Raw genomic sequence first — 23,278 nt, forward strand, 5'->3', positions numbered from 1 at the left:
TCACTGGGTAGGAGGGGGTAGTGAGGGTGGGTGCAACTAAAAAGGTCCCATTGTATGGTGAGTTCCAGACGGGGAGTTTCAAAACGGCTTGGCGATCTCATATCGCATAATCTTAACTTAACTGTTTATCTCCTGAAATGCAAATTTATTTACCACGCTGTTCAGTGCCAATCCCAATCCCACCGTCACTTTCACTGGTTAAGTTTAGGTCCATGCTGCTTACTCCGGGACGCGGGATTGCTGACGTACAGAAGCGGTATCGGAGTGAAGAGGTTAGGAGAACGTTTAGGGAACCTTCAGAGAACTTTCAGGGAACGTTCCGGGAACCAAAAATTGTTAGCTGGGTTAACCTTTTTGTAACATAGTGTAGGAAATCAACACTGTAATTGACACAACCAATACAATCTTTAGAATCAGCTGTGGTGCGGAGTTTGTGCTGAAGCGGATTGGGGGAAATTGCAAATGCTGTCATGTGCCTGTCTGTCAGTAGGAGGAAGCCATGGTTTGGAGTTCCCACCACCATTTGGAGATCTCCTGGCTGCAGTTACACCCTTCACGAAATATTAGATGGATCTCCACATCAAATCTCAGACTCGACCACAGACGCCAAACCTTGTCATGTCAAATACATTCTTAGTGTCTGGTGTCCAAAGCCAGTAAAACCTTGGGCCTGTTCTTCATTTGTTGCTAACTCCGTTATCAGTTTATATCTGCATACATCACAGGTTCCCTTACATGGAAGTTGCTGTTATGTTTCTACTGTAGCCCTAAACAGACAAACTGCTTTACAGATGCTGATACAGATCTTAATGCTGTGTCAGCCACTGTAGCTTCTCTAAAGGAAGGGGTGAGCGGAGGAATTCGCAACCTCACCGCTAGATGCCACTACAATCTATACACTACACACATGAGATGCAGGTAACGTGATCTTGACCCTTAAAGGAGTAGTTCACTTTCAGAACAATAATGTACAGATAATGTCCTCATCCCCTTGTCATCCCAGGTGTTCATGTCTTTCTTCCTTCAGTCGTAAGAAAATTGTTTTTTGAGGAAAACATTTCAGGATTTCTCTCCATATAATGAACTTCTATGGTGCCCCCGAGTTTGAACTTCCAAAATGCAGCTTTAAATGGCTCTAAATGATCATAGCCAAGGAAAAAGGGGTCCTATCCAGCAAAATGATGGGTTATTTTCTAAAAAAAAAAAAAAAAAAAAAAAAAAGAAGCAATTTATATACTTTTTAAACTCAAATGCTCGTCTTGTCTAGCTTGGCAATACGAGCGTTTGAGATTAAAGTATATAAGTTGTAAATGTTGTAAATTTAGAGCCCTTGAAAACAGCATTTAAACTGCATTTTGGAAGTTCAAACTCAGGGGCACCATAGTAGTCATTGGGTTGGAGAGAAACCCTGAAATGTTTTTCTCAAAAAACACCATGCCTTTACAACTGAAGAAAGAAAGACATGGACATCTTGGATGACAAGTGGGTGAGTACATTATCTGCAAATTCTGGTTCTGAAAGTGAACTACATCTTTAAGACACTTTAATTAATTCTGTCACAGAACAACTTAAATAATTGGGAATCATGTAAAATATATTAGAACATTTATGTAGTTTTGCTTGCTTGGCTGTTTCCTTATAGAAGTTTAAAAATGTGTAAATTTGTTCATCAAGTGTCTATTTTAATTATATGATGTCATTATGTTGCTGTCTTGCTGCCAGCCAATTGCTGCATTGCTGATCTTGGGTTTTGAGTACCGATACATAGCCCCTTTTAAACCAGCAGATAACTCAATCCAGCCAGACTAATGATCAACAACAGGTGCGATCATGTCATTTGATCTCGGATGCGATGTAAAAAGAACGAGCCCAGTCTGAGAGCTGCTTGAGAAAACCAGAGAAGAGAGTAGAAGTAGGACACAAAGTGATAATAATTTTATTGTTCAAAGTTGCATATATTTCAATGCTCAGACATGGTCAGGCTTTATAGATATTACACAAATCAATGCTTAGGCTTTGTCTGATCGATACAATTCCAGCAAGTGTTATTATACCAAGGGGACAAACTTGCTTTTTAAAAAATTACTGCTTCACAACATCATCTTGTGACAATGACAACCTTGGAGACATCCCCTTATCTCCCACTCGTGAAGACAAACATCCCTTAAAACCACACAACCATTAGATTAAATAACAATAGCAAGCATTGCAATAGCAAGAAAATAAAATATAATAACAAATGACATGAATGAATAATAAAATGAGTACATTAATATATGAATAAATGGATAAATGATTGAATGAATATTTGAACAAATGGTATACATTAAATAACTACCAGTGACTAAACAATATATTACACCACATTAAAGTGATTATAAACAATTACAAAATTGAACCAATATAAAGCTTAGGAAAATAAAACAATGTTTGATTTCAAGAGTCTTGATTCTTCACTGCATAATTATTTAAAATTAGACTTGTGTAACATCTCATCTGAAGTACATTGCTGATTAAGCTATTCTGTTAATTATTTGCAAAAACTAGGTCTTTTTTTTTTTGCTGTATATTCTTCTTTGATTATTCACTTACATTTGAATCATCTGAGCCAGTAGCAAACATGGTAAATAAGTAGTAAATATGCCCACTGCGTCATGATTAATGCAATAAAAATGAACAATTCAGTTGAGTAATACAGATATAATTATTTAAAACTTTTCGTTAGCTCCTTGGAATTCTTCAGATTCAGTTTTGAGTTAGGCATCTTTCATTTATTTACTAAATCATTAAAACATAAAACAAAGAAAAAATAAATCCTTAACAAACCTACCACGTATAGGGAAACGCCGTCTTATATGCTGTAGAACAGTGCGAAATGCCTCATGTACGCAAGTATGTTTAGATTCTATTTGTTATTGCTTCTCTTGTTTCTTTAATTTCCCTAAATACATTGCAAAGTTCCTGATGTGTTTTCCTCATCTGTGCAATGGATTTGAGTACACTGGAAGATACCTTTTCTGGGTCATCTACTCTCCCCTGATTCATGTGGTGAATCTCTCGAGAATCTATCGCTATGAATGCGGCATCAAGTAGGAGAAAAAGTGCACTTAACGCACCTGATGCTGCGGCTGCTGCTTCTGCTGTTACTGCTGCAACTCGTGCTGCTCTGCCAGCCTGAACACCTGCCTGAACACCAGCTCTGCTAACATTTCCAAACAAAAATAAAGCATGAAGTATTATAAAGGTATTTCTGTCTACCAGCCATGATAGATTTTTATAGTAAAACCTTGAGGATGTAAAGAAATATCTGAACTTTTGGATTCTTCTCAGCAACCTCAGTATTTTGGGTAAACTGAGAATCAGTTCACATACCCTTTGATGCTTCTCCAAAAGTTTTTCAATGCTCTGACAGAGTGATTTTTGTTTCACTAAATTGACAATATTTGAGGTAGCACTTGTTGCACCACCTGCCATTCCAACTCCAATACCAACACCTGTTACAATCAGAGATGCTCCGAATGTGAACGGTATCAGAATTGCACCAACAAGTGCTGTGATTCCTCCAGCTGCTCCGATCACTGACCCTGTCAGACTGCCTATAGTGCATTTACGGTGCGTCTTCTCTAGTGAATTTGCTATATTTTCCCATTCACAAAGAAATTCCTCAAAGTCTCTGTAGGTCCCCTCAAAGATTGCAGTGGCCTCCATGAATCTCCGTTCAAGTGCTTCGGGAACTGTCTTGTTCCTGTCTACCATATTCCTCAGGAATGGTTTTGCTAGAATCTCTTCAGGTGAAGGTCTGTCTTCAGGGACAAGGCTGAGCATTTGTCTGATTAGTTCCCTCAGTTCCTTTGAGTATCTCTCTGAGATGGTTGGAAGATTTCCTCTCAAGCTGTTAGCATATAGACAGTAGCGCTCAGTGGTATCTGACTTTGGGACAAAAAAATTAAAATCTGGTCAACCTGCAGTTCATGAAAGGCACCTTGGCCCTCAAGATCTACTGTCCTGCAGTGTTTTGTACAAAATATAATTAAACTCTCTTATCTGCAGCCTTCTCATAATCGTGAAGACCTAGATAAGGTTGATCAGGTGTGTTTGATAAGGATTGAGCTAAACTCTGCAGGATGGTGGATCTTAGGGGCCAGTTACATTGAGCATTTGATGCACTTTATATAAGGGCATTTGTCTCAAACTCTATTCCTGGAGGGCCACAGCTCTGCACAGTTTTGCTCCAACACACCTGATCCAGGTAATCAAGGTCTTTAGTGTGGTACTATAAGCCCAGATTTTGTATTTAATCAAACAATTTAATTACAATATGCTTAAATTTTAACCATAGACATTTAATACGTAGCTGTGGACCATTGCTGCAATACGCCAACGAGTCTGTCACACTGGTCAGGACAAGACCACGGTAAGAAAGGAAACATTATATTTAATTGTGTCTGTCAACTTGAAGAGTGTTTTATTGTTGGTTAAGTGTTGGACTAAAAAGATTATCATGTGCCTCCCTCTAGTGGGCAACATTAATATCACAGCTTGTATCAATAACTATAAAATAATCCATAATCAATCCAGTAAAATGTGTAGTTACAGCAGTAGAATATTTGTGATTTGGTGAAAAAAAAAACACAGTACAGTAAGAGTATATTTTATGACATATAAGGTAAGATGTAGGCTAATAGTACAATATACATTGCACTATCATAGTATACCACTGTTCTTTTCTATATTTTATAATTAATAGTAATATTATACTATTAATAAAGTATAAATATATTAATAATATATTAAATATGAATAAAATAACAAATTGTATGTCTGTGTGTGTATACTACCAGTCATACGTTTTTGGACATTACGATTTTTAATATTTTTTAAACACTAATCTTCTGTCCACCAAGCCTGAATATTTGATCCAAAGCACAGCAAAATCAGTAATATTGTGAAATATATTTACTATTTAGAATAACTGCTTCCTATTTGAACATATGTTAAAATGTAATCTATTCCTGTGATCAAAGCTGAATTTTGAGCATCATTATTCCAGTCTTGGGAGTACATGAGATACCACACTCAAGAGTGTTAAGGTGTTAAAATAAGAGTGTTAAATGAACTCTGAAGCTGAGTTAAAGGTATTGAGATAATTAACTGATTAACTGAGCAAATAATGATTTTGTAAAAACATAAGTAACACCACATGACCATCTTTCTCTTTGCTTGTTTACCACAAACACAACATTTATCCATAGTTTTGATTTCAAATCCAAACGTGCTTTTTTCAGCATTGTGATCCTCTTTTATAACAGTAATCATTCATAGATATATTCACGTTTAAACTCAATAAATATAAATAACGTATTATTCAATGCACTTGACTTCTAGATTTGTATATTAAGTTTTGTTCAAGCAAGTTGCAACACATTTAAACACAATAGGAATAGCTTCTTTTTCATATAGAAATTGGGCTATCACAAATATTTTAAATTAAAACCACAGACAGAAACTGAGAGTCTGCTCTTGTGCCTTTTTCACATTAAATCTGAATTAAAAACAATCCCTTAAAGAACTTTTCGTTTCTACCTCCACAGGTGCATCTATTATGTTGCCTTATTTAAAAGTGCACTTTTCCTAGTTTTAAACCTAGCCAATAAGCCACGTGTTGACTGTGAAACACAGTAGACTTAATTTATATGCATTTATGGTGTGATCACTACATTTCCATGTCAATCATGTCAGAAATCTTGCTTAGTGATAGGGGATCAAATTCTTATTTCACTCATTAAAATGCAAATCAATTTATAACTTTTTTGAAATGTGTTTTCCTGGATTTATTTTTTGTTGATGTTATTGTGTCTCTCACTGTTCAAATAAAACTACCATTAAAATTATAGACTGATCTTTTTTTGTCAGTGGGCATACAAAATCAGCAGGGGATCAAATAATTTTTCCCTCACTGTATATAAGTGGGGATAAGTGACTTCAGTACCTTAGGTGCAGACAGAAACGACAGCAGGTAAGTTTCTACTCAAATACTTTATTTTCAACAGGCAATTGTTACATTTAGTTGCTGCTAGAAAGCACTTGTTCGTTTCTATTTATTTATTTATTTGTTTCTATTTACATTTAGTTGCTGCTAGAAAGCACTCGTTCGTTTCTATTCATTTATTTATTTTTCTATTTACATTTTGTTGCTGCTAGAAAGCAGTTATTCGTTTGTGTATTTGTCTTGCCAGTGTTTCGTTTTAATTTGTAGTTTTGATTGCACTTATTGAATTAATATCGAATGCGATATTGAGCGCGATATGGCGTAGCTTGTAAGAGATATACGTCTCTGTGTATTAATTGCCGCTCCAGCGGAACCTGAGCGGAACGCACGTGATGGAGATTTACTACTAATCAAAGTACCGGCTTCATTGACTAAACGCATCTCACAATATCGTTCGATATATTGTCCAGCCCTACTACAGCTCCAACTCCAGCTGCTATATCTAATAACTTCTCTTTCTCTCACACCCCTTGTCACACTGGGAGGGTGTGGGGGTACTGGATTGCTCATTTCTGACAACTGGAAATACTCAACCGATTCTCCTCTATGCAATTATAACTCATTTGAATCTCATACAATCACTGTAACATCTCTTATAAAACTCCATTTTGTGGTAATTTACCGCCAGAGGACGGCAGTCCTCTTCTAGTTTTTAGTGACTTTAACGTTCACCTTGACAAGCCTTATGCTGCAGACTTCCATTCACTCCTAGCTTCATTTGATCTTAAACGCATTGTCACTACATGCACTCACAAATCTGGCAACCAACTTGACCTCATTTACACACGCAATTGTATTACAGACAACATCTCGGTCAAACCCCTACACATATCTGACCACTTCTTCATTACATTTAACTTACATCTTGCTACTTGTGTGCCTTCAACCCCTCTACTGTTACCTTTAGACAAAACCTACGCTCTCTTTCACCCTCCCACCTTTCTTCCTTAGTATCCTCCTCTCTGCCCTCTCCAATCCACTTCTCATCCTTGGATACTAATGCAGCAACCGACACCTTATGCTCAACTCTTACTTCTTGTCTAGACAATTTATGCCCTCTCTCCTCCAAGCCAGCACGTGCTGCTCCTTCAAACCCTTGGTTATCCAATGTCATTTATGAGCATCTGTCCAAACTTAGGGCAGCCGAGAGAAAATGGCACAAATCTAAGAATCCGTCTGACTTGAGTAGGTATCAATTTCTGCTTTCATCTTTCTCTACTCAAGTCCACAATGCCAAATCCTCATACTTCCACAACAAGATCAACAATGCTCCGGACACACGCAACCTCTTCAAAACATTTAATTCACTGCTCTGTCCCCCTCCACCTCCTCCAACCACTTCTATAACAGACTTCTTTACAGACAAGACCACAAGGCCATCCAACGACATGTTCTTTAGATCCTATCCCCTCACACCTTCTCCAAGCGATCTCTCCTACAATCCTACCAGCACTCACACACATCATTAACACATCTCTTCTCACAGGCACTTTCCCCACTACATTTAAGCAGGCCCGGGTAACCCCACTGCTCAAAAAAACCTACACTTAACACTTCACTTATAGATAACTACAGACCTCTCTCTCTCCTTCCATTCATAGCAAAAACACTGGAACGAGCTGTTTTCAACCAGCTATCCTTATTTCTCTCACAGAACAACATACTGGATGCTAACCAGTTAGGTTTCAGGAGTGGCTATTCAACTGCGATTACGCTACTGTCTGTCACTGAAGCCTTGCAGACTGCAAAAGCTGATTCCAAATCATTAGTACTCATTTTGCTGGACCTATCTGCAGCTTTTGACACTGTGAATCGTCAGATCCTTCTGTCTACCCTCTTATCATTGGGCATCACAGGGACTCCACTTCGCTGGTTTAAACCTTACCTCACTGGTAGGTCTTTCAGGGTGGCCTGTGGAGGAGAGGTATCCAAAACTCATCAACTGGTCACTGGGGTTCCTCAGAGATCAGTTCTTGGACCCCTCCTCTTCTCCATATACACTACCTCACTGGGTCCCATCATACAGGCACATGGCTTCTCCTACCATTGCTATGCTGATGACACACAGCTCTATCTTTCATTTAAACCAGATGATCCATCTGTAGCTGCTCGGATCTCAGGCTGCCTGGCGGATATCTCGGCATGGATGAAGGAACACCACCTACAACTCAATCTGGCAAAGACTGAGTTTCTTGTCTTTCCTGCCACTCCAACTCTACAACATGACTTCACCATCCAGTTAGGCCCATCAACAATTACCCCATCGACTTCAGCCAGAAATCTTGCTGTTATCTTTGATGACCAATTGACTTTTAAAGCCCACATAGCTAAAACTGCACGATCTTGCAGGTTTGCATTGCACAACATCAGAAAGATCAGATCCTTTCTAACGGAGGATGCTGCACAACTCCTCATCCAGGCCCTGGTGATTTCCAGGCTGGACTACTGCAATGCTCTTTTGGCTGGTCTACCAACATGCACAATCCGACCTCTTCAAATGATTCAGAATGGGGCAGCACGACTGTTCTTCAATGAGCCCAAAAGGACCCATGTCATACCTCTCTTTATATCCTTGCACTGGCTACTGGTTGCAGCTCGCATCAAATTCAAGACACTGATACTGGCATATAGGACAGCCACCGGCTCTTCCCCTGCCTACCTCCATTCACTACTACAAAATGTTCTCCTTTCTTTCTTGATCTTACCTTTGTAGCCTATGATTGTAGCTGAGGCATTATTATCATGAGCCCTATCCTGAGTGCTACTGTTCAGTAGGTTTCAGCCCTGACCTAATTCATCTTCCTTAGTACTCTTGAAGATGGTCAGGTGTGTTTGTCTAGGAAGGGAGCTAAACTAGACAGGACAATTGCACTGAATGCACTCCAGGACCGATGTTGTCTGTCCCTGTATCAGCCAAGTATATATAACTGCAGACCGGAGAACTCTAAAAATGGGCAGAATCTCCAAAATGGGGCGGGTCTCGTCACACAAAGACTTTCAACATTGGCTCTGGCTTCAGCCAATTGTTATTGACTTACATTTCAAAATATAACTTTATAAATTAAGCGTTTTTAGTTGATCTAAAATAAAATATGCTATATACATATGACCAGTGAGAGCAGATCCCCAAAGCTTGTGGCCAGTGGTGTTCAGACTGGAGTTTAAACCTCTGTTAATGATATAAATCGGAATCACCCACGAGCCGTCCCCGCACAGGGGAAAGGTTTCACTCTTATTTGTTTTGTTTTAAGCAACAGGGGCATTCCTGGGCTCGAAATTTGCATGAAGGGGTAGTGAAACTGGGTGCAACTAAAAAGGTCCTATTGTCCGGTGAGGTCTGGTTGGGGATGACCCAGCTATCTCATATCGCATAATCTTATTAACTGTCAGTTTATTAACCATGCTGCTCAGTACCTATCCCTCTGTGCATTCAATTTTACTGGTTAAGGTTAGGGTCAGGTGTGGGGTAGGTTTACGTGCATTTTTGTAGCATAGTGTAGGAAATTAACACTGTGATTGACACAACCAATAAAATCTTTAGAATCAATATAGGGAGAAATCTGAAATCGTTTGTTATAGAGACATTATGATTTATGGGGATTATTAAAAAAAAGCAGTGGGTGGAATTTTACCATTATAGGCTGGTTGTTCACACACACACACACACACACACACACACACACACACACACACACACACACACACACACACACACACACACACACACACAACACACACACACACACACACACACACACACACACACAAAAACACACACACACACACACACACACACACACACACCGTGGACATAATGGTGTTCGTACACATAAGAAAAAATATACTTACCCACACATGCAGCATGCAGAGATCATAGAGCAACCATCCCAATGACCAAATGTCACTAGTCAGAACATAGCTGTTAGTTGCTTGTAAGAAATTAATTTGTTGTTGGACAACATTTATAATACAAAAGGTTTACCTTTTGATATTATATCTTCCTGCACGCACATCTGGGCTAACATACAGGTCTGTACCAACAACTGATCGTGCATACATGAGACCTCTGAAAAAAAAAGTGAAAATGTCAAGAAAAATGCAAAAAAAAAAAATTCTACACAGCAAAAATTCCAGTGTTCAATTAAAAGTTTGAATCCAATCTCAAATATGATTTGACTCTTGAGAGTGGACTCAAATAAACTCCCAGGAGAGTTAATTTAACACTGGAGCCAGACAAGCCATGATAAAAATCATACTTTCTCACCGTTTCAATACTTTTGAGCATCCAAAATCTCCCAAATTAATATAGCCATCCTCAGTCTGAAAAACATTCTAGAATGAGAGAGAGAAAAAAAGAAAAAGAAAATGTAACTTGGCCTCACTTCACTTATTGAGCTTTAATAGAACTTATGTAGCCTTTTTGGCACTTTGATCATTGTGTTCCTGTTTGTTATTGTGTCAATACATTTCAATTACAATCCAAATTTTTAAAGGCTGTTTTTTTTATTTGTTTTTCAGTAATGCTCAATCATCAATCAATTAATTACTTAATTATCTCATTAACTTTAATGCTTCAGTGTTCATTTAACACTCTTATTTTAACACCTTAACACACTTGAATGTGGACTCAAACTCCCAGGAGTGTTAATTTAACACTGGTGTTTTTGTTGTGTGTTTTACTGGAGATTCAGCTCTTTAAGTGTCTACCTGAGGCTTTATATCTCTGTGAAGAACTCTCTTCTCATGGAGATGTTGTAGGACCAGACAAATCTGGATCATCCAGTCAAGGATCTAGGGAAGATATGTTGATTTGAAGGATTGTAGTATTGTAGTAAATAGACAAAATGTTACAAATTAATATTTAGCTAAAATTCTTCTAAAAGTAATACATGCATTTAGATTTTTCTTAAATTAAATGTTTGTTTTGTCAGTTTTAAAAGTGCAGTAGGGGATGTCTTTACACACTCTAGTAAGTTTCATATGTGTTTAAAGATGCTGCGCAGCATGAATCTGTGAATGAAGGTTCCAAATTGAAAAACGTTTCCAAATCTTCAACAGATTTCCACTGCTCAGGGAGTAGGGAGAAAAGATCGCTGTGTGTAGGTAGGGCGCATGTCAATTTAAACACAGTTCATGCACATAGCTCTCTTCTATTGAGCTGGTTATCGGAATCGAAGAAGTGAAGGCCAGGAGACTCTTGGGTATCTTCAGCACTTCAGAGTTCTTTATAGAGAATGCGCTGCAGTCATCTAAATCAAATTATGGAAGTGATGCATTTATTTTATAGGCATTCAGTGGGCAGTCCTTAAACGTGTTGGCCTTATACAGCCCTCAAAAGTGATCACTTAATCAAAACATCTAAAGACAATACAGGAAGTCAACCCCCGACTGTGAGTTTCAGCAAACTTACTCCCCAAAAATAAAAGTACCCAAATGGTTTAAGTTTAACTACCTGGCCATGAAAACAAAAGACATGTAACAATTCATATTTAGCTAACTTTCAGTAGAAAGATCAGAGACCAGCAGAAATCCCTCACTAGGAACTATATTAAATCTGATTAGTAAACAGATGCCACTGTGCTCACATTAAATGCCCAGTACAATGTAGATCACCTTTCATATGATGTTACATCAGGATGAAGGATCTGTAAATCTAAGACAGATTCTTAAATTTAATCCCACAGAACACTTCACAGTACAGTTCAGGTTGATTTGTCTGCCATTCTCAGGCTGTCTGCACAGCATGAGCGAACACGCTGATGATGGATCCAGTCTGCGCGAACAGGGTGTGCAGAGGTATGCTAATACATATGTGTCACGTTATAGTAAAAGGGTCTGGGTCCAGTTGCATGGAAGATATATATTTAATGAAACAAATACAAAATAAACAAAACCAAAAGCCAACACGGCAAAATCCAACATAAACTCAAAAGAACAAAACAGGGAACACGGTCAAGGCCAGGAATCAGGAACACAGCAGACAGACAGGACAAAAGACAATACAGCACTGAAACAGGAGTGAAAAGTGAGAGTTCTTATAGACCAGATGATTGTGAACAGATGGGAGTGAAATCAGTGCTAATGACAAGACAGATGTGAACGATCAGGGGAGTGCAGTGCAAGGGGAACAGCGACCTCGGAAGGCTGAGGGAAGACCCACAGCCCCGATCATGACAGTACCCCCTCCATACGGAACGGCTCCCAGACGTTCCCAAAGTCTGGAGGGAGGAGGAACGGAAGAAAGGCAACTCAGGGGGAGGGATGGCAGGCCAGGCCCGTGCAGCGGAGTCCCATGGACCGGCCTCGCCACCCGAGGAACGCGAGCCGGCCCCGCCTCCGCGTCAGGAACAGAGATAGCGGTCTCCGGCGCGTCAGGCACAAAGATAGCGGTCACGTCCGTGTCAGGAACAGAGACGGAAGTCAGTGTCGCATCAGGAATAGAGACAGCGGTCACTTCCGCGTCAGGAACAGAGAGCGCAGTCGCCTCCGTGTCCGGAACAGAGAGCGCAGTCGCCTCCGCGTCAGGAACAGAAAGCGCGGTGAGGGCCGCGTCAGGAACAGAAACAGCGGCCGCCTCCGCGTCAGGAACAGAAACAGCGGTCGCCTCCACGTCCGGAACAGAAAGCGCAGTCGCCTCCGCGTCAGGAACAGAAAGCGCGGTGAGGGCCGCGTCAGGAACAGAAACAGCGGTCGCCTCCGCGTCAGGAATAGAGAGCGCAGTCGCCTCCGCGTCAGGAACAGAGGTCTTGGTCTCCGGCGCGTCAGGCACAGAGATAGCAGACACCGCCGCGTCAGGCACGGAGATAGCGGACAACAAGCCGCGTCCGGAACAGAGAGCACGGTCACGGCCACCTCAGGCACGGAGATAGCGGACACCGCCTCGTCAGGAACGGAGATGGCGTTCACTGCCGCGTCAGGAACAGAGGGCGCGGTCACCTGCGCGTCAGGAACGGAGACAACGGACACTTCCGCCTTCCCACGGAAGAGCCAATCCGCCCCCACCGCAAAGCGGGAACGCAGTCGTGCCGTTTTGGCCCTACAGGCTTCCATCTCGGCCAGGTAGATGTGGATCACCTCCTCGAATCGAGCGGCCGACGCCGCCTCAAAAGACATCCCCGCCGTGTCGAGAACAGAGTGGGTGGTCACTACCCCCAAATGGGGGGACGCCGCCGCCTCAAAAAAAATCCTCCCCGCTGGACCCATCTGGGATGGCTGCATTCTGTCACGTTATAGTAAAAGGGTCTGGGTCCAGTTGCAGGGAAGATATATATTTAATGAAACAAATACAAAATAAACAAAACCAAAAGCCAACACGGCAAAATCCAACATAAACTCAAAAGAACAAAACAGGGAACACGGTCAAGGCCAGGAATCAGGAACACAGCAGACAGACAGGACAAAAAACAATGCAGCCATGAAACAGGAGTGAAAAGTCAGAGTTCTTATAGACCAGATGATTGTGAACAGATGCGAGTGTAATCAGTGCTAATGACAAGACAGATGTGAACGATCAGGGGAGTGCAGTGCAAGGAGAACAGCGACCTCGGGAGGCTGAGGGAAGACCCACAGTCCCGATCATGATAATATGTTGACAGGCAGGTAGGAAAGACAATTAGAATGCTCTGACTCAGCGTTTTGATTGGACAAACATTTCTTGGTCCTACACCTTCCACAGAACATCTAAATACATTTAGACCACTTAACTTAATGATTGCTATCATGAAGTGACGCTTTCAACCAGCATAACAAAAACGCTTATGAAGACAATCCTATTCTGTAATTAAAAGAATAGCATTGTGGGTTAACTAGCGTATTATTTACTCATGCCTTATTAAATGTACTTTTTCAAGAGTGACCACTTAAAGCATTCACCTGTTGCTCGTTAAAAAAACCATTCCTTCCCTGTGTTTGCATCTTCTTGTAAAGATCTCCTCCTTCGCAATACTCCATCACAATGTATAAACGTCTAGCACCTTCATCTGAATAAATAAATATTTACTCAGTGAATAATGTAATGTAAAATATACATTAACAAATGTATTTTAGATTTTCTGTTTGCTAATGATATTGTTTATATTTATTTCACATCTGATGGTCATCAGATATTTAGTCCCCCCCCCCCCCCCCCTCGTTTTCTATACACAGACCATTTCCCCGTTAATTGTTAAAAAGTTGTTAAATTCAGAGTGAAAAAACACTGACTCCCTCTAAAACAGAAACAAACATACCTTCAAATGATTCCTCATAATCAAGAATATATGGATGCTTCAGACTTTTTAAGATATCAGCTTCCTCTTTTACTTTGTCCAGATCTGTCGTCTGTGGGAAACAATTTTCCTTCATTGTTATTTGTGTAGCTAACAAAACACTTACAGTCATGTGAAAAAGTTAGGGCACCCTATTGAATTTCATGGTTTTCCATATCAGGATATCATAAAAAAAATCTGGTACTTGGCTGATCTTAAAATTTGGAAAATAAAACCTCAGATGAACAACAAAACATGATAAATTGCACCGTGTGATTATTTATTGAACAAAAATAAGGCCAAAATGGAAAAGCCATGTGTGACAAAGTAAGGACACTCTTACTGGTAACATTTGAATAAAGAGGGTAAATAACATTCAAGCACTGCTAATCAAATACCTTTGATTAAATGACCATCAGCAAGAGCGCCTCTATAAAAGCATAAGCTTTGGCAGTTTGCTGGTCTGGAGCCTTCAGGTGTGTGTTAACACAATGCCAAGGAGGTCAGACATTAGCAATCATCTTAGATAAGCATTTGTTGCTGCCATCATTCTGAGAAGAGTAATACGGCCATGTCCAAACAATTTCAAAATCAGAATCAGAATCAGAAAGAGCTTTATTGCCAAGTGCGTTCACACACACAAGGAATTTGTGTTATACAGAAAGTACAAACATAGTGCAGACATACATAAAGTTAAGGTAATAAAACACAGTAAACAATAAATGATAAATAACAATAGTAATAAAAAATACAGAAAAAAATATGTCCATAAACAGAACTATGAATGTGCATATGTGCTATATACAAAAGGTTTGTCAGTTAATACAAATGACCAGTACTGAGGTGTGTTAAGTGTGAATCAGATGGGATATGGCTTGGGGGAAAAACTGTTCTTGTGTCTGGCTGTTTTGGTGCACAGCGCTCTGTAACGTCGGCCAGAGGACAACAGTTCAAAGAGAGAGTGGGCAGGGTGAGAGGGGTCCAGAATGATTTTCTTAGCCCTTTTGACTCTGGAGGTGTAAAGATGTTTATTCACAAGTAAAAGACATTTAAAACAGACACCTCTCTGTCCAGGAGTGGACGTCCTAGAAAATTCACCCCAAGATCAGAGCGTGTAATGCTCAGAGAAATGGCAGACAACCCAAGAACTACACCTCAGACTCTACAGGCCTCCGTTAACATGTTAAAGGATAAAGTTCATGACAATACCATTATAAAAATATGGGACAAAAATGGCATGTTTAGAAGCCTTGGCAAAGGAAAGCCTCTTCTATCTAAAAACAAAAAACAAAAAAAAAAACATGGCAACACAGTTTAGGTCTGCAAATTTGCATGTGAACAAAACAAGTCTTCTAGAATAATGTCCTTTGAACAGACGAGACCGAAGTGGAGATGTTTGGTCATAATGCCAAGTTTGATGAAAATCTAAAAAGCATATCAGCACAAACACCTCACACCAAAAGACAAGCATGCTGGAGGAGGGCTGATCATTTTGGGCTTGTTTTGTAGCCACAGGACCTGGGCACCTTACAGTCATTGAGTCAGCCATCAACTCCTCTGTGTATCAAAAAATTCTCGAGTCAAATGTGAGGGCATCTGTCTGACAGCTAAAGTTGGGTCAAAATTGGGTCATTCAACAGGACAATGATCCCAAGCACACCAGAAAATCTACAACAGAATGGCTGAAAAGAAAAGAATCAAGGTGTTGCAAAAGCCCAGTCAAAGTCCAGAGCTCATCCTGACTCAAATGCTGTGTTGAGAGCTGTGCAAAAGCAAATGCCCACAAACCTTAATAAACTGGAGCAAGGTTGAAAAGAAGAGTGGTCCAAAATTCCTCCAGAACAATGTGAGAGACTGATGAAGTCAAAATGAATACTTCAAGTTATTTCTGCTAAAACTGGATCTACAGGCAATTGACTCATAGGGTTTCCTAACTTTTTCACACATAACCTTTTCATCTTGGCTGTATTTTTCTTAAATAAATAATGACACTGTGTGATATGTCATGTGATGACATTTATCTGAGGATTTATTTTCCAAATTTTAAGACCTGCTAAGGACAAGATAATTTGTTATTATGTCCTGACACTGAAAACCATGAAATTCAATAGAGTGTCCTAACTTTTTCACATGACTGTATATTAAAATACAACCACTAGCAATTGCAAAATGGCATCTAAAGTATCATGTTAATATAAAATATAAGATGTCATTGTGGCAAACATTTTATTTTAGTTGACTTCAAACTGTATACTTACGTCTCTATAGTTGATCTCCTTGACCACATAGGAATTTTCCTCTTTGCTCTTCACCAGAAATGCTATTCCTGAAATTCCTCTTCCAAGTTCTTCTGTCATAGTGTATCCATGTTTTGTTAACACTCCTTTAATGAAGATTTAATACATTTATTATTTAAAGCAGCATAGTGCAGGCACTCTACACCCATACACACAAAAATAAAAAACTTCAGCATGAAATAAACTCTTATGGGAGTATACGCTCTAGAGTGTTAAATCATCACTGAAGCAGCTTTAAAGTTAATAAGATAATTAAGTGATTAGTTGAGTGATTAGCCATTACTGCATTACACCTGATTTTAACAAGTCTTTAAGTTTCAGGCCCTGCTTTTTCTATGAACCGCAAACACCGCACCAGGTAACTAAAACCGAACACTGTTAGTTACTTATTAGCATGCAAATTAGTAGAATTTTAGCCATTTATTAGTAGTAATTACTAATAACAACTACCTTACTAACTATTAATAAGCAGCAAATTAGGAATTTATTGAGGGAAAAATCGTAGATAACAGTGTTTTTTAAAAACAGAAGAAGGAAAAACTTTTATAAAATATCTGTGCATGTTGTGGATATGGCCTCAGGCTGCTGCAAAGTCAGCTAGATCAAATATTTTTCTGATCTTATACATATTGTCATAGACCTATGATTTTATGTTCATGTGTTGATTTATGATAACTTTGTGTGTTAGTGGAGTTTAATTTTTGTGCTCTCTTTAATTGTTTAAGTGTTTTTTTTTTTTTAAATGTATAAATAAAATAAATGTATTAAAACATTTATTATACAATAAATGTGTAACTGGCACAACACAGTTGTTAAAGAATTAGGCTATGTCATTATGATTGTAGTACCATCAATAGCTTTAAGGTCTTTTAATGTATTGGATTGATTTTAAAATGCTCATGCTGACCTATAAGCCTTTGCATGGTTTGGCACCATGTTATTTAACTCAACTGTTAACTGTTTATACATTTATATAATTGAATGTTTATATAAGTCACGATCTCTGTTCCTCTGATTCTGGTCTTTTAGTGGTACCCCCTACTCGTTTATGATCTATGGGTGATCAGGCTTTTTCTTCTTGTGTACCAAAATTCTGGAATTCTCTTCTTTCTGAGATCAGACAGGCTGAATCATTTACTGTTTTCAAATCTGCTCTTAAAACATCTTTTTTTTAGAATAGCTTTTAAGTGATTTGTTTGTGTTGTATGGATTATGTTTACTTTTTAAATTGTTATTATTGCCATTATTTTAACCAATAAGGATCCACGGTGACGCGAGTGTCACAAACAAATGCAGGGGATAAGTGTTGGAAGATCCGTTCATGGCTTGATATGTTTCGTACATAATGCCTGGCAATCACCCCGGAGGAGCACAACTCTATTGATGAACAAATGGTGACCTTCAGAGGGACACACAGCCCAATAAGGCAGTTTGTGAAGGGTAAACCCCACCCTTGGGGGTTGAAAATTTGGGGCCGCTGCTCCTCCTCTGGAATCTTGTGTGATTTTGTGGTCTATCAAGGTGGCACTGGGAAAAAACACAACTTGGCATAGGAGGTGACATTGTGGTTGAGCTGTGTGAAACTCTTTCATCAAACCAAAACTCCAAATTTTGTTCTCTCTCCAGCACTGACTGTCAAGATTCTTTCACGACAGATTTACTTTGTAGGAACGCTCCCTTGCAACCGTTTGGCTGGTTGTCAGCTTGAAGATGACAAAAGTCTTGCCAATTGAGGAAGAGGATCTGTTGTTACCATGGTGGAAAAGGAAGTTTTGGTCAGGTGGTACGACAACAAATCTGTTACTCTGATCTCCTCCTACTGTGCAGTTGAGCCTCAAGATAAAGTTCAGCGCTGGAGCAAATCAGACAGAGCTTTTGTGGAGGTCAACAGGCCACATGTTGTGAAAGAGTACATCAAATTCATGGGAGGAATTGACCTCCTTGAAGCATGTGTTTACAAGGTACAAATGCCACTTGAGATCACGTAGGTGGTACCTCTACCTGTTCTGGCAAACCATCATGTTGGGCCTTGTTAATGTATGGTTGGTCTACCGCCGTGACTGCAAACTACTTGGTGTCCAAAACCACTGAAGCAAAGGAGCTTCCATAAAGAGGTTGCCACTAGCCTAATTCTTGTACAATCGAAAAGAGGTCGGCCAACAATTCACGGCACTTCTTAACCCACTTCTTCACCCACACCACCACCCCCCAAGAGAGTTCGTGTTGGAGTACCGGATGATGTTCGCACTGACCAAGTTGCACATTGGCCCACAAAATGTGACACACGTGGCCGTTGCAAATTCTGCAAAGTACAAGCAACCACCACAGCCTGTGAGAAATGTGATGTACGTCTATGCTTCACTGAGGAAAGGAATTGCTTCAAAAACTTCCATCTGCCCTAAATTACCAGATAAAGGTGATAACAATGGTTTGATCAGAATGAACATGTTTTTTTGTGCATACTCGGAAAATGACACAAGGTATCCCATTGTGCCCCATGTCTATGAGAATTGTGATGTCCGTCGTTGCTTCACCTGAGGATAGAATTTTCTTCAAAAACTTGCATTTGCCCTAAATTGGGAAGATAACAGTGATAACAATTGATCAGAATAAACACTTTTTTCGTGCATACAAGGAAAATGACACAAGGTCTCCCATTGTGGCTGATATGTCAAGCATCATTTATTGCATATAATACATATTTTTGCAATGTTATTGCCCTACTTGCACTTTTCTTTTACTGAGCATTATATTGTTTGTTTACAATTTTATTGCACACATTTTTGCGATGTTATTGCAATAAGTGCATTTTTTGTTGTATTGTTTATTTACAGTTTTATTGCACAAGATACACATTTTTGTGACGTTATTGCGCTGTGCATGTTTTTTCTTCACTAAACATTGTATTGTTTGCTTGTTTACAGTTTTATTGCAATACAATATACAAATTTTTGCAATGTTATGTGCATGTTTAACATGTTGAACTCCAGTGTAAGGTAGTTATTTATTTTTATTTAGTTCACTCATTTTTCAGTTGTGAAAAAAATCATGAACAACCATATACCAAAAAAGGTAGAATTTTGATGTTTCGAAAGAGTTGTTGTAAAAATGTAATAGTCACAGTTATGTGGCTTCGAAATATGTTATGGAAAAGCAAATACAAAGAAAAAAAATGTTATGTAGCAAATAAAACTGACAAAAAGTACTTTTTTCAATTGTGAAATAAATGCCCAATGTGACATATATGTAACATTACAAATTTATTATAAACGCCCAATGTCTTTACAGATATTTCACAAAGAAGGGGACCTGCCGTTGAAAGTTGGCGATTCCATTCAACCATTGTTGGAATGTACAGTACAGACCAAAAGTTTGGACACACCTTCTCATTCTTGTGTCCAAACTTTTGGTCTGTACTGTATCTGGGACATTAAGAAATGGCTATCAAATAACTTTGTCCAACTGAATGAAGAAATTCAGAAATGAATGTTACCTTTCTGTCATTTACTTCGACATTGTGTTAAATGTATGACACTGTTTTGTTGTTGTAATGGATATTTTTGAATCTTGAATATCTACTCCTTACGTATATTATATGTAACCCATTAATTACATTAATATCATCTGATTACATTTAAGTCACATACATCTCTCTAACAAGTAAGCAGGACACACAAGAAGTGGGATAATGTGTATGAGTGAAAGAATTTCTTTAAGTGACTTGATGGTCTCAGGGGGATGGTATACCAGGAAGGAGCAAGCTTTGAGAATAGGCAGACATTGACGGTTTAGCAGTGATGCTATGGGGGATGGATGAGGAATTTTGTTATCTTGAAATGTATACCTTTGACTATAAAAACCGAGCTGTGAGCCTGCCTCTCATCTCTTTGCTCACAGACTCACGCTGTGTGTAAACCAGATCATTCTCTTCATAGAAATAAAGACTAGACAAAGACAAAAACCGGTTTGGTCTTTCATTTCAGTCTTCACAAGTTTATTTATCTTGTTTGGCTCACAAAAATCCATAATATTGTGCAGATTTGCATAGCTGGCCACACCCAAGATATCCTGGTATAAATAGGCCAGCATTGCATCTGCTCATTCGTTCTATACTTTGGAAACAAATGCAGGGTCTTTCTGGTAGAAAGTGGGAACATTCACCTCTATCTTCTCGTCGCTGTATCTATGGAATGAAGCAGCATTCTCTCCCTTTTCAAACACAGCTAGTGTTTTTAGAGTACACCTGGGTGCTTTGCCGGCAATCTTGGAAGAGCAAATTTCCTCCTAAAAGAGCAATTTCTATAAAAGAGCTGACACAGATCGATTGTGTGTTTGCAAAATGCTTTTCCTTCCGTGTCCTTCTGGTTGCGGTTCCCATGTCTCCCCTAACGATCGGCACGATCGTTGTGTTCAGTGTTGGGCTGTTCAGTGTCACGCTGAAGCCGCTTTTCTACCATTCGTTCGACTTTTCTGCGTGTGAGGGATGCGGGAAAATAAAATGATTCGTGGGACTTAAAAACAAAAAATTGTTATTCATCTATTGCACAAAAGCAGCAAGAACAACATAAATATGATTAGTAAGCAGAATAGGCAATTTTGATTTAAAACTTGTTTGCAGCATGAGCAATGTAGCCATCTGCTGATTTCTGGAACTCATTGCCAATCAGTGGTGTTTAAGTTAAAATCCACTCACTGCTCAAAAGTTTTGCACAGAGCTGAATATTGCGTGCTTATGAATTACAACACACAAAGTGTAGACATTTATGAAAGATTAATTGTGCATAATATCCATTGTTTTATAAGAGCTTTATGAGATTTCGTATGTACTGAGATGTCCACTTTAAAGGAGCTTTGTTTGTTTGCATACTGCCATGGATGCACGCAGTAGCTCATGTTTGCTTTTTGGTAAAGGTAAGGCAAGGCAAGTTTATTTATATAGCACATTTCATACACAATGGTAATTCAAAGTGCTGTCCATAAGAGGAATTAAAACCCATAGTATAAAAAAGCGGATTCCCCTTGTTTTGTGTGAACTTTTGATATTACTAACTGACTCGATCCTAGTGATCTGAGTTGCCTGTTAGGTTTATATTCAGTGAGCATATCTGCGATGTATTTAGGTCCTAGGCCATTGAGTGCTTTATAAACAAGTAAAAATACTTTAAAATCGATCCTAAACATAACTGGACCTGAGGACTGGTGTGATATGCTCTGATTTTCTGGTTCTAGTCAGAATCCTTGCAGCAGCGTTCTGTATGAGCTGCAGCTGTCTAATGGTCTTCTTGGGAAGGCCAGTGAGGAGTAGGGTTGGGTACCGAAACGGACCGAAACAGAACGCGATTTTCGGTGCCTCATTTCGGTGCCACTTACAGTAAGTGCCTGAACTGTCTATTGAAATATTTGTCTTGTGGTGCTATGACACGGATGTAAGAAGCATTGATTTGTCAACATGCATGATCGCTAGTTAAATTTAAATACTGCATTCATGGGGTGTCAGAATGATCGGAAAAAAATATTTACTGAATGAGAAAACTCACGTGAACGTCGGAAAGCTTTGATGATACAAATCCAAGACATCTTTGTAGTTACTGACCATTCCACATTTCGAATTAAAAGCACAAATCGTCGGGAAATGAAACCATCCGAGAAGCACGTGAATGCAGCAGCTACTCTTGTTCTGACTGCAGCAGGTGGTCTGCCGTTAAACATGCTTAACTTAAAATGCCAAAAACTAAATGTTCCAAAATGTGGCTATATTTCACGATAAATGATTCAGACACCGCAACGTGCATCAAATGTTTTACAACAGTTGTAAACTGAAGATGAGGTCGGGACAATTACATATATAAACAATCAATGTTTTTTGAAGGACCAGGTGTCACGGGTCTGGGCTGCGGTGTTTTCCCTTCCCCACCAGAGGTCACTATCTCCCTTCCTCCTGCACTTCTCTCCTGATCACATACACCTGCCTCGTCACACACACCAATCACACCCTCACACCGACAGCTGTTCCCCATTAGCACAGTCTTTATAGTCTCACCTCTCCCAACACTCTTGGTGGTGGCATTGTTTTCTGTTTTCTGTTTGGTCTGTTCCCTGAAGTCTGTGTTCTAGATCGTGTCTTGTATCCTGTCGTGTGTGTGCCGTGTTGGTCTTTTGTTTGTTTGTTTATTTATATTAAATTCACCTTCCCTGCATTTTGGACCCTGTCCTCATCTCTCTGACGTGACACCAGGATATCTGCAGGATAGTTAAGCTTAAATTGTAGACTTTTAAAGACCTTTTTAAGACCTGCACTAAATAAATAAATAAATACAAGTACTGTAAAAAGCATGATTTATAGTTCAGATGCAGGTTTCACAAAAACAAAAAGTTTTATTAAATCATCGCCTTGTAATTATAAGGTTCTATCTGCATTCTGAGCGCTTTTAAGATATTGAGCTAGGGATGTCCCGATGTGATCACGTGATCGGAAATCGGGCCGATCGCGTGGTTTCAGACTCCATCGGAATTGGACGTTACCTCCCGATCAGGACTCGGATGTATATGTATATATCATCGGTCGTGTTTACCGTCATTTTTGTTGCAATGACGGAAAAATCTGAAGGCCGTCTGTCACTTTGACAGATTACACAGAGGGTGATCTAGTGTAATTATTAGCTGTAATTCCAACCCCTGTCCAGTTG

At 39.4% G+C, this 23,278-nt stretch overlaps 1 protein-coding gene across 1 annotated transcript; it reads right to left on the reverse strand.

Annotated features, from left to right (window-relative positions):
* Positions 1-483: 483 nt before the first annotated feature.
* Positions 484-22,609, reverse strand: LOC141340806 (uncharacterized). The gene is made up of 10 exons (XM_073845897.1): positions 22,507-22,609; positions 16,554-16,678; positions 14,278-14,368; positions 13,922-14,028; positions 10,757-10,840; positions 10,314-10,381; positions 10,032-10,115; positions 9,899-9,953; positions 2,920-3,930; positions 484-534 (listed from the first exon to the last, which is right to left on the reverse strand). The coding sequence occupies exons 1-10, from the start codon at positions 22,607-22,609 to the stop codon at positions 484-486; spliced, it is 1,779 nt and encodes a 592-aa protein (XP_073701998.1).
* Between the last annotated feature and the right edge of the window lie 669 nt (positions 22,610-23,278).

This window comes from Garra rufa, chromosome 8, assembly GCF_049309525.1.
Source record: "Garra rufa chromosome 8, GarRuf1.0, whole genome shotgun sequence".
Lineage (NCBI taxonomy): Eukaryota > Metazoa > Chordata > Actinopteri > Cypriniformes > Cyprinidae > Garra > Garra rufa.

Bases quoted from the DNA above. Each gene is read 5' to 3' on its own strand.
- LOC141340806 (XM_073845897.1), bottom strand. From the start codon at position 22,609: ATGGGGAACAGCTGTCGGTGTGAGGGTGTGATTGGTGTGTGTGACGAG. The intron at 14,029-14,277 runs GTATGTTTGTTT...TTATTTATTCAG, and splicing joins TTATGAGGAATCATTTGAAG to ATGAAGGTGCTAGACGTTTA. The intron at 10,841-13,921 runs GTGAATGCTTTA...TATCTTCCCTAG, and splicing joins GTTTTTTTAACGAGCAACAG to ATCCTTGACTGGATGATCCA.